Below are 18375 nucleotides of genomic sequence, written 5' to 3'. Positions count from 1 at the left end.
TTTTCGGTTGCACATACACAAAGGCATGAATGCACAGGCAGTGTGCGCTGTCGAGTTAGCATGCACACAGCTCACCCAGGCCAGAAAGATATCTAAAATATAATTTTGGATAGTCAATGGGCTCTTTTTATGCTAAAATGGCGTCCTGTCTGCCCATCAACAGATATCAACAATACTTTTATGGATATCTGCAATTGTATTGTGCCTAGTCATAATTCTAATTGTAGATATCTGAGATTACATTTTTACTAGTCATAATATGAATTGTGGATATCAATAATGACATTTTTACTAGTCACAATGTATTTTTGGATATTCAAAATTACATTCTGGATATCTGGAATAGTTTTTTATTTTGGATATCTGAAATGAAAATTATGACTAGTAACAATTGGATTGAAGATATCTGAAATGGGAGTTTTTCCTAGTAAGAATTCAATTGCAGATATCCAGAATGTTCATTCTAGATATCCAGAATGTAATTGTTGATATCTGAAATTGAAAGCCCAACACACATGAATGGCAAAAGTGACGTCATTTGTCCTAGGAAGAATGACGTTGTGGATATCTCAAATGACAATTGTGGATAGGAAGAATGTCATTGTGGATATCTGAAATGTTCTTTTTGACTAGGAAGAATTGAATTGCAGATATCTGCAATACATATCCAGTCTAGCTATTACATGTTAAAACGGCCACTTATACTTTTTAAGGATTTTTAGATATCTTAAATTTAGTTTTGACTAGTACAATCAAAGTTGTAGATATCTTGAAATACAATTTCTACTAGTAAGAATGTTATTGTGGATATCTTTAATTACCATTCTGACTAGTGAGAATAAAATTTTGACTAGGAGAAATGCTATTATGGATATCTAAAATTTAATTACAGATAGGAGTGTGGTTTGATTAAATGTTAAAAGGGCTTGCCATAGCTCCTCAGCCTCCTCCCCTTCAGCGTCACCGTCATCTGCTCCCAGTACCATCCGTCCTGAGGTTGTGTCTGTTGTTATCGCTGTTAACTTGTAACGTTTGCAGGAAGCCTTTTGGATTATTCTCACCTGGTACAGGTGTTGAGGAGCTGCTGTCACCCAGCAACACTTTATTCACGACAGTTAACCTCAAATAACTCAGTTAGTTAGTTTCTGTAGTCCGCGGGGCGCTAATTAGCACCGCTAGCTAAACACAGCCTGCTGCTCTGAGCTAGCTGCCGGACCGGGACAACATGTCGGGATTTAAACCTCTACCGGCTCTGGAGAGGCTGCTGGTCGGTGTCTGGCTGCTGTTGTCGGCTGGGGAAATACTCGGACACCAACACGGTAAGAAACAGTGGATTTACACCAAGTTACAGCTCAGTTTCTCTCCGAGGTCTAACTGCAGCCACCGCAGTGACAGCTAGCCTGACCGCAGAATAGGCTACAACCCCTGCTGCTATTCTGCGGTCTCACACATAATTATCTCAGAGGCTCCCCTGGGCGGAACTGAGCTACATGCTGAAGCATCCTTGAGCAAGATGCTGAACCCCTACACTGCTCCTGATGTGCAGTTGGCACCTTGCAAGATGCAAGGCAGCCTCTGCCATCCGAGGGCCCCGTCTTCATCCAGGAGTGTGCCCTGGCCTTCGCCCTGTGAGAGCTGGATTTGGCCCCGGTAGCCCCGCAACCTCCCGAAAGGGGGGATAAAAGCGGCAACACCCCGCGACCCCAATAGGGAAAAGCGGAAAGAAAATGAGATGAGATGAGAGATCTCAGAGTTGACTGTGTATCGGAGTGTAAGGGGAAACGTTAAGGATACGAGGCAGCTAACTCAGCTAACTCAGCTAGAACTAGAAAATAAGGTCCCAGAACACTGTGTGAAGCAACAAAGGTGGCAGGGTCCGCCACATATAAACAAAGTAAAACAGTGTAAGTTGTGTTGTATTTAAGGTCAGTTTGTTTATTCAGTCATGAGAACAAAGAGAGTTTGTTTAGGTTAAATAAGGTTGTTCAGTCAATGAAGATCTTCCTCTTCTCATTAACATTTCTGTAGTTCACCTTTTAATATGACCGGTCTGAAGTTTGTTCGTCAGTGTTTCAGAGGGCGAAGTCATCATTTTAGACGCCGTAAAATAGATATCACATTGTTGCCAGGTCCGTCTTACAAAACCAGCCCAATAACCAGCCCACCAGAACTCCAAATATGCCCTTACCAAACCATATACATTGCTTTTAAAGTCCAACTGTATTGTGATTATTGATAAATGTAGCCAAAGCTCTGTGTTATATTTGATTATTGTAAAATGTAATATTTTCTGATTTAGTTTAGTATATTTCTCGTGTATGGCTGTAATTTATGGTATAGCCTCTTAATTTTGCTCTCAAGTTGCACCAGATTGATCTTTTTAACTTAAAAATGTGCAGAGCGTGCTTCCATAGTTCACTAAAGGGTCCGAGGTCCACCCACCATAGTCTCACAGCATCATGTGTGAAACACTGGTATGGCATCCTCAGTTTTCTATATAACTGACACAGCTAACTTCCCTTTTTATTAAGAAAGTCCTTTTAATAATCAGACCTCAACAGTCTACAGTCTAACAGTTGCATATTTCAATAGCAGTCTCTGTGACCTCCTCAGTACATACACATAACAAAAACAACATTAATCCGTCTGCAGAGCATTACAGGTGTTCTGTACAAAAATATTATTTTCACATCGCAGCTCTGAGACAGGGCATCCATTGAATGTGACAAAGATCACAGACATGACTCTGCTGCACACCTCTCAATTCATGGCTGACTAGCTGGGCTCACTGTACTCTTTATGGCTGCAGAGGTTAGCTTCAGGTAGAAATGGCTAACGTAGTTAGTAATGGTTGTGAGGCAGAAGTCACACACAGTGTGTGTCGTCCGGTTAGGGTCAGGGTCAGAAACCGACATGTGCCTAGATGTCCACTTTCAAAATACTGGGTGTTATTTTATTTTTTTTCAACTCCCTTTTTTGCTGGCCTCTGCCTCCCTCTGACATCATCGTGTCAGAAACGTGTCACCAAATCAACAATTAACATACACTGATCAGGCAAAACATTATGACCACCTGACTAATATTGTGAAGGTTCCCCTTGTGCAGCCAAAACAGCTCTGACCTGTAAAGACATGGACTTAAGACCTGTGAGGGAGTCCTGTGGTGTCTGGCACCAGGGCGTTTTATAGTGGATCCTCTGGGATCAGGGAGGGAGGAAAGGCAGCAGAAGCAGCTCCAAACACATCAGAAAACATCTCTTCAAAGGTTTCTAAACACAGTTTTCATATCCAGGTCATCCAGGTCTGATGATGTCATCACTGACATAATATATAAATAGAATAGGGTTGATTGTTATATTATAACTAACTTAGTATATGTATGTATGTATGTATGTGTGTGTATATATGTATGTGTATATATATATATATATTTATATTTACACGGATAGGTATGTAGTATATATTTATTTTTGTGATTATGTATTTATATGGATATTCATGAAGGGTATATATGGTATATATTTATATAGGTGTATTATGTAGTTAGGTTATCTGTGTAGTTACAAACTGAAGAGTAGTTAAAAAGGGGTGGGAAATAAAAAAAAAAAGTATTGTACTTCTTCCCACTCCTTTTTCGAACAACGTGCGGTGTTTTGTTATGTCTTAGCTCTTTATTTTATTTTACTTTTTTAATTTCTTTTTTCTTTCTTTCTTTTGTATGTACAAATAGTTACATACATTTATTTCTATATATACATGTTCGAAATAAAACTCATTCATTCATTCATTCATTCATAACGCTGAGGTTGGATTTGTCACACAGACTGATTTATCAATGCTCTCTGCTGAGGGAGAATATTTCAGGAGGTGTGATGTGGAGGAAAACTTATAGCCATAAATAATTTGGTTACTAACTACCATGCTTGTAAACTGGTGTTTCAGAGCAAATGTTTTCACCTGACGGCTCTCTGTTGAACATAATGATTAAATTTACTTAATTTTTCTGGTCCAGGTGTCAAAGTGGTCGTGGAAGAAGACAGTGATGCCGTTTTACCCTGTTCCCCCAGCACCAAGGAGGACATCATAGGAAAGATCTTTGACTGGAAGAAAGACGGTCAGAAGGAGGTGTTCTTCTATGATTCAGGCATTCATTACAATAACGGCCGTCCAGGTCAAGATGAGCAGTTCAAAGGTCGAGTCTCACATTTTCAAGATCAGCTGAAGAACGGCGACGCCTCCATAAAGATCCATAATGCGAAGATGGCCGACAGCGGGAACTACAGCTGCATTTTTCCACGTCTTCAGCCGAGAGAAACGTTCAACATTGAGCTTGTTGTTGGTGAGTGCTTTCATTAAACAGTTAATATGCTGTATGACAGGATCTCCAGCTGTTGTTGTAGGTTTGACCGTCTATTCTTCCTTTTCGTCCTTTTAGTCTTCTGTTATAATCAGTAACACCTGTTGACACCTGATAATCTAATATAGTTATCATGCTGTCATTAATTATTGAATTTTAAAATAAAATAAAAGATTAATATGAACACTTTTGATTCTTCGGAAGTTACAGGATCTTTTTTACTGATATTATCAACCGATACTGATAACAGATGATTACCTGCTTCTCACGGCTGATGCCGATAAGATAACAGATCATTTCACACTTTTTGTTGAAACTTGTAGACTTTCTCCCTCCTCTCTGAACCTCAGTCGAACATGTATTGCAAATTGTATTTCTTTGATATCTGTAAAAACTTTCTACACTGGTGACCACATTTTTGGCTCACTAGTCTTCTTCATGTGTAACTTTAAAGGTGCATCCCACCACCTTCTGCATCAGAGTGTGTCGATGCTGCACTCAGTGAAATTGATTTAGCTTCAGATTATTGGCTCTATTCAATATCATTATCAGCCAATGACCAATAATAATAGTTAGTGTATTTGTCGCGCATCCCTATCCCACATTTGTTTTCGAAGATTTACATCTTCAATGTGTTTGGAGCTGAGAGTTACTGACAGAGTAGAGAAGTAAGGGAGTATTGAGAGATGAACAAACAAGATGATAATTGATGGGAAAATATCTAATGACACCAGCCTTATCTTTAGGAGTCGGTGATCAGGCCTAAAACTAATCACCATCTATTTAATTACAATCACAATCTGCAATGTAAATTGTTTTGTTTTTTCTCTCAGTGTTGGGATGCTCTGTACAATATTCAGTCCCTCCAGAAAAACGCGATTATGTGATCACATAATTCAACGCATAATCAGCCAAAGTCCGCACATTTATGCGGGGGCCAAATTTTTTCAAAAACGCTGCGCTTTAACCACATAATTCGGCGATTTCTGTGCAAAATGCGCGAAATATGCGGAGCTTGTATGATTTCATCCCCACATTTTCGTTGCAAAAAAGTCACATATATCTTCACATACAAGATGAGAACTTAATTATTCCCAGCACTTTCTGTGATGTAGTATGCTGTACTTGCTTATCATAGGAAGTCATTAGAAATGACTTCCTATCCCGCATATTCCATCGCATTTTTTAAGAAAACATGCCACATAATCAAGGCTTTTTGCCCCGCAACAATCACAAAAAAACTCCGCATTTTTCTGGAAGGACTGACTATTACACCAGACTTAGCTGATCAGTTTCTCTGTTTACGCCATTAAAACACAATATTGCATTAAAGATAGTTATTTTTGGCAAAAGAAAAACAGATCACCTGTCTCTGCTCACTGGACTTGTTTGAATGTGTTAACGTAAAAATATTTCTCATCTCTTCTTTCTTTCCTAATGAGATACTCAAATAAATGATATGCAAGTCGGCCTTCTTCCTGCCTACACGATCTTCTCTGTCTCTGCTTGGTGGAGGAGCTGCAGCTCTTCTTCTGATCACTAACCAGTCTGCCTGTGATCAGGTGATTATTACAGTTTCTGCTGCTCCTGCATGCTCCAACCAATCCTGAATGTGTTTCTTTCCCTAAAAAAGTCTGCAAAGCTGATTTTATATGCTGCAGTGTTTACATGCATGTTTGTCACTTGGTGTCTTCATCTTCTTCTGTCAGTTGTTTCCCCTGCTTACAGTCTTTATGCTAAGCTAAGCTAACCAGCACTGACTGCAGCTTGTGGTGTCAATCTTCTAACTCTGATGAGTGGAGTGCTGCCTGATTACTTCTTCCTGCTTAGTTCAGTCGGACAGATTCTGACACATCCTGTCATCCAGTTAGTCAGTAGATGATAGTTTAATGATGCAGCTCCCTCCTTTAATATGTGGCCTGTTCTGTTGAGAAATGAATCATAATGTCGCCCATTCACTTCACTTCAAAATAATGTTCTTATTTATCTTTCAGAACGGCTCTTGAGAGACCGATCAGGAGAAATCTCAGGTGAGTGATGATGTCACTGATCTGTACCTGTAAGGTGTGCTACAACTCTCTGTGCCTCAGTATCACTCAAAGGTTTTGATTCAGTAACTCCATGTAGACGTGTTGTTCTCACAGTGCAGCAGGTTGACATGAGCAGAGGGACAACCAGCAGCTGCAGGTTAACAGACATCATGTCAGCTGATCACTTCATTGAATCAGCTTTGATTCGGTTCTTTAGTCATAAAAGTCTCCACGATTATTTTATTAGATGTAACATTTGGTGCATTTTCACCTTGATATTTCATCACTGAGACTTTTTTGAATCATCACTACAGAAGTACAGCAGATCTAGTGCCTTTATCTTTAAAAACAGAGGGATTAATAGGTGGTGAGTCCTGATTATGATGATGTTACTGATCTCTACATCTGCAGTGTTTATCAGCTGTTGAGACACAAACACAAAGTTCAGTCTGATCTACTTGATATTTTTCAGCCCAGCTTTTACTTTGTGTGAACTAGCCCGACAAAACCTAAAACCCCAGTCAGAGGTAACGGGTACCATGACGGTGGATTTCAACTTGATTTGCTAACTGAGGCTTTCTCGCCAAGCTCATGTTTCCATTAAAAGGGGTGTTTGGTGCGTCTTTTGACTCTTTTTGAACACAAAATGTAAAGAAACTACTGCCAAGGTTTGGGTTGACCCTAACCCTAACCCGAAACGTCCGTGTGGCAACCATGTACAGTTTGACGGTGCTGTCCTTTATTTTTCTTTTGTTTATTCACTACAAGAGGGATTTGGCACCCCTTACTGGAGCTTTATCCACGAGTTGAGCGTGTTGTCTCTTATTTGTATATGCCAGTTAAGGTCATAGGCCACTGATTAATACAGCCTACAGAACTATTAATGTTCTGCAATTTTATAAAGGCTGGCCAGCGTGGATAAACAGCCAGAGAACACTACAAACACATTCAGTAATTCAGTAAGAGCAGGAACATCTGTGCAAATAAAATAAAACAATATACTTACTCAGATTTTCTGCAGCATTGATACAGGTTACTGTGGCAAAAACCACAAGGCGATACGTACAGCGAGTGCTGCTGTAACTGCACGGCTTTGTTGTAGCACACATTGCAGATGTAGAAATCTGTGACATCATCGATCAACTCGGGCCATTGATCTCTCCTGATCTGTCTCTAACGTACGACTCTGAGTCACGATCCAAAAGGAACATCAGACTTTTATGACAAAAAGTCGTTACCACTATTTACAATTACAATTAAAGCTGAAAGATGTTTTCTTGTTATAACGATTTTATGATTCTATGAAATTGTGATGAAAATTAAGATGTGATTCATATTTAAATTTAGCTTGAGTAAAAACTTCAAGGTAACACTTTACAATAAGATTACATCAATAAATATTTGTTAATACCGTAATAAGAATTAAACAGTTTGTTATAAGTTGAAGTGTCATACAACCATTTACTAATACTGTTAACATTAAAAGCAATGAATAATTTTATTAGCATTAGTAAATGTAAACAAATGTGTTTTGTTAATGTTTATTAATATTATTACATGTTAATTAAGGTGCTGATATTAGTATAGGCTGATAAAGGTGTTAACATGTATGTCACGTCATTTAATTAAGAAAAAAAAGTTTTGTAAATCAACTTTAGTGCTGATACAATATAAACTGCACAATAATATTTAGGTTAGATATCAGTTAAGGGATGTATGTTTACATGAAGATGAAGGAAAGAAAGCCTCTTCATGGACACAGACCTCGGATCAGTCCACTGATCTCAAACTGGAGGACAAGCAAACAGTTAATGAAATGACAGGACATACATGTTAACATCTTTATCAACCATATATTAATATTAGTAATACCTCAGTTAAAATGTAAATGAGAGACATTTGTTAACAGTTACTTGACGCTTGTTTTCATTAACTGTTAGTTAAAACATATTACTGTATTAACTAATGTTGATTAATGTGCCTTTACTGTCAAGTGTTGCCAGTTTTACTTGAGTTTTTTTTTAATATAGTAATATTTCATAAACAAGAGACCAACTTGCAATTGGATCCAATCAGCTGCTACACCCATCAGCATGTTCACTTTCAGACTATTACTACGACATTACAGGAGTACTCCATGCTGGGGTGTGTGATAAGGCTAATGACACTGCCTCAGTGGTAGGGATGCAAATTTTAACAATCGATTATCGGTTAATCATTAATAATATATGAAATATGTTGGACTTTCTTCCATTAGAAAACATCAGAACGACTGTAATTGCGGAGGTTGGTCTGTCGTTATTTAAGAACTGGCTCACCAAACCCAAAACCATATTTGGGCTAATAAATGGCTAAAATATAATAATATCAGTTTGTATAATATGTCTTGTATTTTAATTAAATACATATGCCAGTGTTTTTATTTTGGTTTGATAAGCAATTTTTGTAATTTCTAACAAGATACTTTTTGGTGTATTGTGTCCATCTCTAAATAAATCAACAATGATCCATGAGGGAGCACAAAGGGGGCAACAGATGAGTCAGATTGTCTGATGTCAACAGCGAGGGTATTTCAGAGGTAAGAAGAGCGACAGGAATAAAAACCCGTCAGCCAGCTGACTGCTTGAATCCTGAGAGCGTAATGCACAAGGTGGAATATGAGGTTTAATGAGGTTGGACAGGTTTGAAGAGGTGAGCTAATTTATGATACAACCACAGTCAGTGAAGGTAGAAACACAAAAACATGCCATTATTACATTTAAATTTTTTTTATTATTGTGTTCACAGGTGCATCAAAGCCCTTCGTCACCACACTTGATGTCACAAAGGACTGGGCGCTGCTGCAGTGTGAAGTTCGAGGAGCTTCTCCAAAACCTAAAGTCGAGTGGCAGGACAGCGCTGGAAACATCCTTCCTGATGAGGAGCCTCAGATCACAGTGAGCGGAGGCCGTTACTACGTTACCCTCAACACCACTGTGAACAAGACTGACCGCTACCGCTGTGTAGCCACACAGGAGGACATTAGCCATCAGACTTTTGCTGAGACCAAAGTGTATATCAGTGGTGAGTTTTCTGTCTTAATGTTTTACTCACAAAATTATTTTAATTGTTCATGTGTCATTAGTTTAAAATACTTTAGACACCCTTTAAATGTTGTTCTGTGTAGTCTTTATTCAGTGTGTTGTCCATGATATGCAGCAACATTTTGAGTTTTACATGAACTCTTTATAATGTGTTTCAGAGAAACTCTGTGAGGACCCATCCACCAAAGAGGTCACTGGATGGCTGTTTGGTGCATTCGTTTTAGGAGCTGTGGTTCTTGCTGCAGTTCTGGCTGTGCTTGTAGCTACAAAGCGCATCACAGTAAACTTTAATGGAGGTAAGTTAATGTTATGTATTGTATCAATATATATCAACACATCATGTGCAGACATCAACATTACAGATACATTGTGTGATATGATCACGTCCAGACAGTTTGTTTCTGTCTCCTCAGATTTGAACCCTTCTGTTTATTTACATGAGGCCTCTGGTTCAATACTGACTGATTACATGAAAAGAAAATGAAATGCACTCATGAATCTATGACCAACACTATTGATTAAGCTCCATCAGACAGACCTCTGAACATCACTCACTCATGTTCTTCGTATAGTTCACAAGTGTACATTTGAAAGTGGAGCTCTACATCCTGAAGCTTTCTGCTGATAAACACATTTGAGACAAACAAAAAGGCTCATCTAGATACAAATTAATACCTTTAAAGAGGCGATATGTCGTTTTGAGGAAGAAATTCAAACTCAAAATTTAATATTTACAATATTAATGAGTCAATAATGCAGGTGAATAAAGAAACTGTTCTCAGAGGAAAATAAGGTCCAACAACACTGTTTGAAGGTAGAAAGGTGGCAGGGTCCGCCACATATAAACAAAGTAAAACAGTATGAAATTGTTATCATAAAAACAAATCAGTCAATAAACTTTCTCTTCTGATTAAAAGTCTTTCACAAAACTACAGAATGCTCCTTTAATCCAGTTTATCATTTACTGAATGATGCTTTGGATTAACTCTCAAAATGGTTTGGTAAAAGACATCTGACTGCAGAAACGGACTGAAAACAGGACGCGCTGGACTAGTTTTCCAGATCTGTAGCTTTAATACTTCTGGTCTGTATATGTCAGGCTGTAACCTTTAAAGGGACAGTTCAACACTTTAAGTAAAACCCTTACCAGTATTAGACTCAGGAGGTGGTTAGCTTAGCTTAGCATAAAGACTGGAAGCAGGAGGAAACAGACTTAAGTTAGAAATACACCTTCCAGCACCAGGCTAACTGTTTCACCCTGTTTATGGGTGTAATGCTAAAGCTAGGCTAATGGCTTCCTGATTCCATCAGACTCCATATTGATAATGAATGAATTGATTAAGTTATGAAGCCAAAGAGCTGAACATGTTCTGGTATCAGCTCTGTGACTCACAGCTGTTGGTGCTCATTATTAACACTCAGGTGTCAAAGTGCTTCATTTGGCAGCAGAGTGAGTTTGAATTGGATGTTGATAATAATCCTAATATGTAGTGATGGAAGCTGAAATCATGACGTGTCATTAAATGTGAGGCGGTGATCTAATGTTATGTTTGGTGGTCGACCTCAGTGTAACATTGAACATTGAGATTCTTCTGTAAAACAATGAAAGTAAAACTGAAACCGTTCAGAGCAACTTTTCACTCTCCATTCTTGACTGTTTGAAAACAGACTTTTAAAAGATGATAAAACATTAAAATCTGCACCAAAATCATTTCTGTGTGATGTAAAAGTTGACTTTCTGTAATGTGTACTTTTGTTTTGCTTTCTGCAGATTCTCATCCTCTGAAAATGCCTCGTCCAGATGATCCAGAGATTGCCATGTCAGGTAAGTCACCTCTCACAATGTTGGTTCATAACAAATTACATTTACTCCACTTTCAAAAAATCCCTCAAAACACACCTCTTCAAAACGTCATCTCCTTGCTGTAGTATGTTGGTGTTGTAGTTTGCCGTCTGTTGTAGTGCAGGACATCCTCAAATTGTTGTTGATAACTATTAAATATAAGTTTTACTTCTACTTGAGAACTTATTTTTGGCTCCTCTACCCACTGAATATGTATTTCTGATTCTGGAGTGAACTGTCCCTTTGAGCCAGTTAATCATCTGACATGAGATACTTTACATTAATACTTAGTAATATAAAAGTTGACTTGATGTAATGTGTACTTTTGTTTTGTTTTCTGCAGATCCTCATCCTCCAGATGATTCAGAGACTGCCATGTTAAGCAAGTCCCCTCTCAGCAATGGTGGTGAGTAACAAATTACATTTACTCCACTTTCAACAAATCCCTCAAAACACACCTCTTCAAAACTTCTTACAATCACCAGAGAAGTTTGTTCTCCTCCTCCACTTTCTGATATGTTCCCTTTACTCACAGATTAATTTTCTTTTGTTGTTGTTTCCTTTGTTAAGTGACTTTAGTATCTAGAGAAGCACTATACGTTTAATGTATCATTATTATTATTTACATTACATATACCTGAATAGATTGTACTTCTCTGAGTAGTTTATTACAGAATGATGGCAAAAACACTTGACCTTGGAGATGAAAGTCTGTATAATAAGAAAATTGACTTTGGGTGCCCCGGTAGCTCAGTTGGTAGATCATGTCCTTTGCTGCGTGTCATCCCCCCCCCCTTCTCTGTCATGCTGTCATCTTTCAATGCTGGCCAATCAATAAAGCCATGAAGAGGCCAAAAAGTTGACTTCATTTAATATGTATGTTTCTTTGTTTTCTACAGGTCCTTGTCTTCTGGGAACTGATTATAAACCACCTGCAGAGAGAGAAACCCATCCACCTGCTTGATACCTTTATCTGTTGTAAAGGTGTCTGTATGTACAGTTTGTAAATATCAGCAGTCAAAATATGTGTTATGCAGTCGACAGCCTTATAATGGATCTTTGTGAGACTCGATCAGTTGTTAGTCCAAAATTTCAAGAAACATTGCAGTCATACTCAAAGCAAAACAATTACTGGATCATAATTCCCTTTGCACACTTTGCTGTTTACTGGTCTTGCCATATTTACATTACTGTGCTGAGGTTTGGGGAAATACTTACAAAATTACAGTCAGTTAGCATCCTGCAGAAAGGAGCAATAAGGACTATTCACAAGGTCAACTACTTGGAACATACAAATCCACTTTTTATACAATCAAAACTACTGAAATTCACTGACATTGTATCTTATCAAACAGCAGTCAGCATGTATAGGGCAAAAAACAGACAATTACCAGAAAATATCCAAAATGTATTTAGGAATCGGGAGGGAGGTTATCAATTAAGAGGGGAACATAACTTCAAAATCTTAAACATACAAACAACCTTGAAAAGTTTCCGTGTATCTATTTCCGGTGTCAAGCTGTGGAACAATCTAAGTGAGGAACTCAAGTGAAGTCCAAACATCAACCAGTTCAAGAAAATGTACAAAAACATGTTGTTAAGCGGGTACAATGGATAATGATCATTAATGATTATTGGTGATTATCATTTAGTAATTGATATGGCATGGTGATGAGAGGCAGAGAAGCCTACGTGAATGTGCGTATGTATGTGTATGTGTATATGTATATGTTTATGTTTATGTAAGTGTATGGGTGTATGCATGTGTGTGTGCATGTGTGTATGTGTATATATGTATATATTATTATTTTTTTGTTGTTGTTGTTGTAGATCAGACTTAGATTGGTTTTGACAAATTAATGACAATATTTTATTACAATATAAGGCAGCTCAACAACATTAAAGTCTACAGCCTCCTAAATCATAATAACACTGAAGGTTCACAAAGATCTCAAAGGGCATTTTTTTAAATTATTTGATAGGCTACTGTTACGCAGCACAGTACACACTGGTTTAATTTCAATTTTTTATCGTCATGCCCTGTTTTATTGTCCTCTTTCATCTTCATTTTGAATCTCTGTTGTAGTTTTTATCCTCGCACAATGTTGTCGAGATGAGATAACAGAACAACAAAACTTAAAAAGGGACCCGAATAAACTTAAGTGACGTACAAGAAGATTTTTAGGGATCATATTGATCATAGCAGCTCACAATGTTTCAGTCCAGAAGCTCAGAGGTTCAACCAGAAAGACTGTCAGACAATCAGATCCATGGTGCTGAGGCTTACATTAAAGTCAGTAATGTTTATTTTTTAACTTGGAGTTTGATCATGTTGTGCCTTTTTTAAAACAAGCACCAAAACCTGAATATTGTAACTTAATGTCAGACAAAGGAAGCTTCAGAAATAAAGCAATAATAGTTGATCAGAGCATTAGCAGTGTGAATAAGCTGGAGGGAAGAGACTTTAGTGTGAGCCCTGAGCCAAGAGGCAAGTAACAACCCAGATGAGAAGAGACAAAACAAATTATTTATTTTTATATGCGAGTTACAAACATGAATGACAGATTCTCCTCCATCATTTACATTCCAATGAAATTTCAGGAACCTGTTGTACATATTGTTTTATAACTTGAGGATTTACTGCCTTTTATTCATGAAGTCTTCTGGATTAGAGACGGTTCTGTAAATTATATTGATGTTACTGTAAAGCAGCAGCACAGATTGTGTACGTTACCAAGTCAGTTATCAGATATCACTTTTGGTGCCTTTGATCTCTTAAATGTCTTCTGACTATAAATCTGTGCCATGGATGTTTGTCAGTGTGCATTTTGATATTCAAGATGATGTTGTGCCTTGTATGAACAAATAAAGCCATCTTTATATATGAAAAAAAGATTATTTTCCTGTGTTATTGGGGAGTAAGAATACCTTCAGGTGTAACCGCACTACAGGGGCTGTCGCTGTGCGTAATGGCCGTGCCACATGATACAATAGCTGCTTTGGTGTTGCTAGAGGACATTCCCAATTAGAAATTTAGGCTACAGCGTAAACAGACTTACGCTTCCTGTTCTTCAGCTGCTTCTTGGCCTCCAACGTTTTCTCGTGATGCACATGTCTGGTCTCAGGCAGCTTCATTATTTCTGTACAAATGTTTGAATAAAACAGGTGAAATGTCAGACTGTGATGTGACTGTTTCGGATGTTTTTAGCTGTTAAAAGAAACAAAGTACAAACAAACACACTTCAGTCCGTCAGCATGTTTCTCTGCTCTTCAGCTGTTTGATGACTGAATCTACAACTTTGATTTTCATGATATTAAAGTTGTTTCATAACATTTTAAACCTGATAAACAGGATGACTGTTGACTGTGAGTATGCAAAGTAAAAATATATTTAAAAAATATCAAGACAAGTCATTTAATTTCTGTGAATTCAAGTCCACAAAGCCGTGCTGCTCAGCATGGGGAGCTTCAGGAGGCTGCATCTTCATTTTGAGGATCATAATAAAGAAAAAAGGAAAATCTTTTTTATACTAATGTAAAAGATAAAGAAGACTTTGTCATCATCCTTTCCATGAACAGTGCAGTGACCAAACAGAGTGTAAGTACAAAAACTAAATCAAAACAAAGACAGGACAAGACAGTTAAAGAAGAAAAATAATTATATCTGTAACACTTTCATAGGTCTGGAGATTTCATGGTGAGTCGTAGTATTCATCACAGTGAACACAGCCAATGTAGCCAAATTATTTTCATCTGCTCTTAATATGCACTGTAATAAATATAACTCAGAGAGGGAGACACGTGCTGATGCAGAAGGAATAGAGATCAAAAACATTCAGGTTAATGTGTAAAAGTCTGAGAGATGATTGGGAAATATGATGTGTTTTAAAGAGGCGCTGTGTAGTTTTGGAGGAATTCAAACTCATAATTTTAATATTCACAATAATAATGAGGTAATAACACAAACTGTTTCCATCAGTGAGTAACAAGCTGCTCTCAGAGGAGAATAAGGTCCCAGAACTGTTTGAAGCTAGAAAGGTGGCAGGGTCCGCCACATGTAAACAAAGTAAAACAGTATAAACTATGTTGTCCTTTAAGGTCAGTTTGTTTGTTCAGTTTATTCAGTCATGAGAACAAAGAGAGTTTGTTCATTTAGCAGAAATAAAATCAGCCAATGAAAATCTTCCTCTCCTGAGTCAGAGGCTCCTTTAACTGATGTTGGACTGAACACAGACTGACAGCTGGGGACGGTGAGCAGATATCGGCTGTGTCCAAATTCAGGGGCTGAGTACTGACATAAATCGCGCAATGAGACTTGCGCGCGCGCTAATTGGATCCGCGCGCCCGCAATTCAAAGCACTCGCGAGCTATTTTGTATCCTGCATCTCTGCCCCTCGAGCAACACTGTAGCAGAGAAACAGCTCGCGCGTGGGCAGAGTCCGCTCGCAGTACTTCCCCTGCTCGCGCGAGTGAGTTTTTCAGTGGACGGTGTTTGTCAGTAAGGGGGCGGGCCTGGGGGGGCATGTCAATCATTGTATCCCGAATATAATTGGTTGAGCGAATTCGCCATTGGACAGCAAGATAAAGCAGCAGGACAGACAGGACGAACCACAGCGTGTTGACATATTATAAATATTAAAATTCTGAGTTTGAACTTCTTCTCACAAACTACACAGTGCTCCTTTACAACAATACATTTTACAGAAACACAACATTACAACCAGCTGAACCAGGGGAGGAGGGGCAACACTCTGCTCCTTCAGTCCCTCCCCTTGATTCTGCTCAGCTGCTGCTCTGTCAGTAGGAGCGGTGAGTCGAACCGCACCAACTCGTCCCCAGGTTGCGTCTGTCGTTATCACTGTTAACTTGTAACGTTTGCAGGAAGCCTTTTGGATTATTCTCACCTGGTACAGGTGTTGAGGAGCTGCTGTTACCCAGCAACACTTTATTCACGACAGTTAACCTCAAATAACTCAGTTAGTTAGTTTCTGTAGTCCGCGGGGCGCCGACTAGCACCGCCAGTTAAACACAGCCTGCTGCTCTGAGCTACTGTAGCTGTCGCACCGGGAAAACATGTCGGGATTTAAACCTCTACCGGCTCTGGAGAGGCTGCTGGTCGGTGTCTGCCTGCTGATGTCGGCTGGGAAAATACTCGGACACCAACACGGTAAGAAAAAGTGGATTTACACCAAGTTACAGCTCAGTTTCTCTCCGAGGTGCAGCTGTAGTCACAGCTTCGCCTGACGTCACGTCATACTGTGACAGTGATGGTCATTTAACACATAATTGTTCTCATCAGAATCACCTCAGAACTGATTGTGTATCGGACTGTGAGGGGAAACGTTAGTCGTTAAGGATACGAGGCAGCTAACGGGTGAGGCGTGTTGCTAGCTCTGTATCACAGCTGTATCAGCACTGCTGGGTTTTACAACCAGATGCAGACATGCAGTGGTGTTGTGAATGGTTCACCCCGTCCGCCCAGCCCTGCCCTGCTCGGCTCTGCCATGTTGATGAACTGTAACGTGCTGTTCACAAGGAATTACCCTGTCTACAGTGAATGAATTTGAAGTCATCAATGTTTTATCACATGTTTTTATTCTTTAAACAGACACGATGTGGTTTTAGAGAAGAAATCCAAACTCTGAATTTTAATATTTACAACATTAATGAGGTGATAATACAAAGAGAAATATTTATTTATTCTATCAGTGAGTAACAAGCTGCTCTCAGAGGAGAATAAGGTCCCAGAACACTGTGTGAAGCTAGAAAGGTGGCAGGGTCCGCCACATATAAACACAGTAAAACAGTATAAGTTGTGTTTCACTTTAAGGTCAGTTTGTTCATTCAGTTTATTCAGTCCTGGGAACAAAGAGAGTTTGTTTAGGTTAAATAAGGTTGTTCAGTCAATGAAGATCTTCCTCTTCTCATTAACATTTCTGTAGTGCACCTTTTAATATGACCGGTCTGAAGTTTGTTCGTCAGTGTTTCAGAGGGCGAAGTCATCATTTTAGATGCCGTAAAATAGATATCACATTGTTGCCAGGTCCGTCTTACAAAACCAGCCCAATAACCAGCCCACCAGAACTCCAAATATGCCCTTACCAAACCATATACATTGCTTTTAAAGTCCAACTGTATTGTGATTATTGATAAATGTAGCCAAAGCTCTGTGTTATATTTGATTATTGTAAAATGTTATATTTTCTGATTTAGTTTAGTATATTTCTCGTGTATGGCTGTAATTTATGGTATAGCCTCTTAATTTTGCTCTCAAGTTGCACCAGATTGATCTTTTTAACTTTAAAATGTGCAGAGCGTGCTTCCATAGTTCACTAAAGGGTCCGAGGTCCACCCACCATAGTCTCACAGCATCATGTGTGAAACACTGGTATGGCATCCTCAGTTTTCTATATAACTGACACAGCTAACTTCCCTTTTTATTAAGAAAGTCCTTTTAATAATCAGACTACAAGAGAATACAGTCTAACAGTTGCATATTTCAATAGCAGTCTCTGTGACCTCCTCAGTACATACACATAACAAAAACAACATTAATCCGTCTGCAGAGCATTACAGGTGTTCTGTACAAAAATATTATTTTCACATCGCAGCTCTGAGACAGGGCATCCATTGACTGTGACAAAGATCACAGACATGACTCTGCTGCACACACCTCTCAATTCATGGTTGACTCGCTGGGCTCAGTTATTACATAGTTAGTAATGGTTGTGGGGCAGAAGTCACACACAGTGTGTGTCGTCCGGTCAGGGTCAGAAACCGACATGTGCCTAGATGTCCACTTTCAAAATACTGGGTGTTATTTATTTTTTTTTCAACCCCCTTTTTTGCTGGCCTCTGCCTCCCTCTGACATCATCGTGTCAGAAACGTGTCACCAAATCAACAATCAACACACACCGATCAGGCATAACATTATGACCACCTGACTAATATTACGAAGGTTCCCCTTGTGCTGCCAAACCAGCTCTGACCTGTAAAGACATTGACTTAAAGACCTCTGAGGGAGTCCTGTGGTGTCTGGCAACAGGGCGTTTTATAGTGGAT

The 18375-nt window shown here is 38.8% G+C and overlaps 3 protein-coding genes across 3 annotated transcripts in view; all 3 read left to right on the top strand.

The window, feature by feature from the left end:
• Positions 1-18375, top strand: part of LOC311255344 (CD276 antigen homolog) — a 64478-nt gene that overhangs the window by 3604 nt on the left and 42499 nt on the right. The gene's annotated exons all lie outside the window — the stretch shown is intronic.
• On the top strand, positions 967-14488 carry LOC311255349 (butyrophilin-like protein 10). The gene is made up of 8 exons (XM_084349762.1): positions 967-1319; positions 4012-4338; positions 6351-6386; positions 9174-9449; positions 9628-9765; positions 11241-11294; positions 11656-11718; positions 12212-14488. Exons 1-8 carry the CDS (start codon positions 1226-1228, stop codon positions 12274-12276), a joined length of 1053 nt encoding a protein of 350 aa, XP_084205888.1. The 5' UTR covers positions 967-1225; the 3' UTR covers positions 12277-14488.
• LOC311255348 (V-set domain-containing T-cell activation inhibitor 1-like) overlaps positions 16133-18375 on the top strand; it is a 31814-nt gene continuing 29571 nt past the window's right edge. Inside the window, exon 1 of the mRNA XM_084349760.1 lies at positions 16133-16479. Within this exon, the coding sequence (XP_084205886.1) occupies positions 16386-16479 (94 nt within the window). The 5' untranslated portion in view covers positions 16133-16385. The remainder of the gene's footprint in view (positions 16480-18375) is intronic.

This window comes from Pagrus pagrus, assembly GCF_965226575.1.
Source record: "Pagrus pagrus genome assembly, chromosome: 3".
Lineage (NCBI taxonomy): Eukaryota > Metazoa > Chordata > Actinopteri > Spariformes > Sparidae > Pagrus > Pagrus pagrus.
Note: the sequence above shows the minus strand (reverse complement) of the source record. Positions and strands in the feature narration are given on the sequence as shown.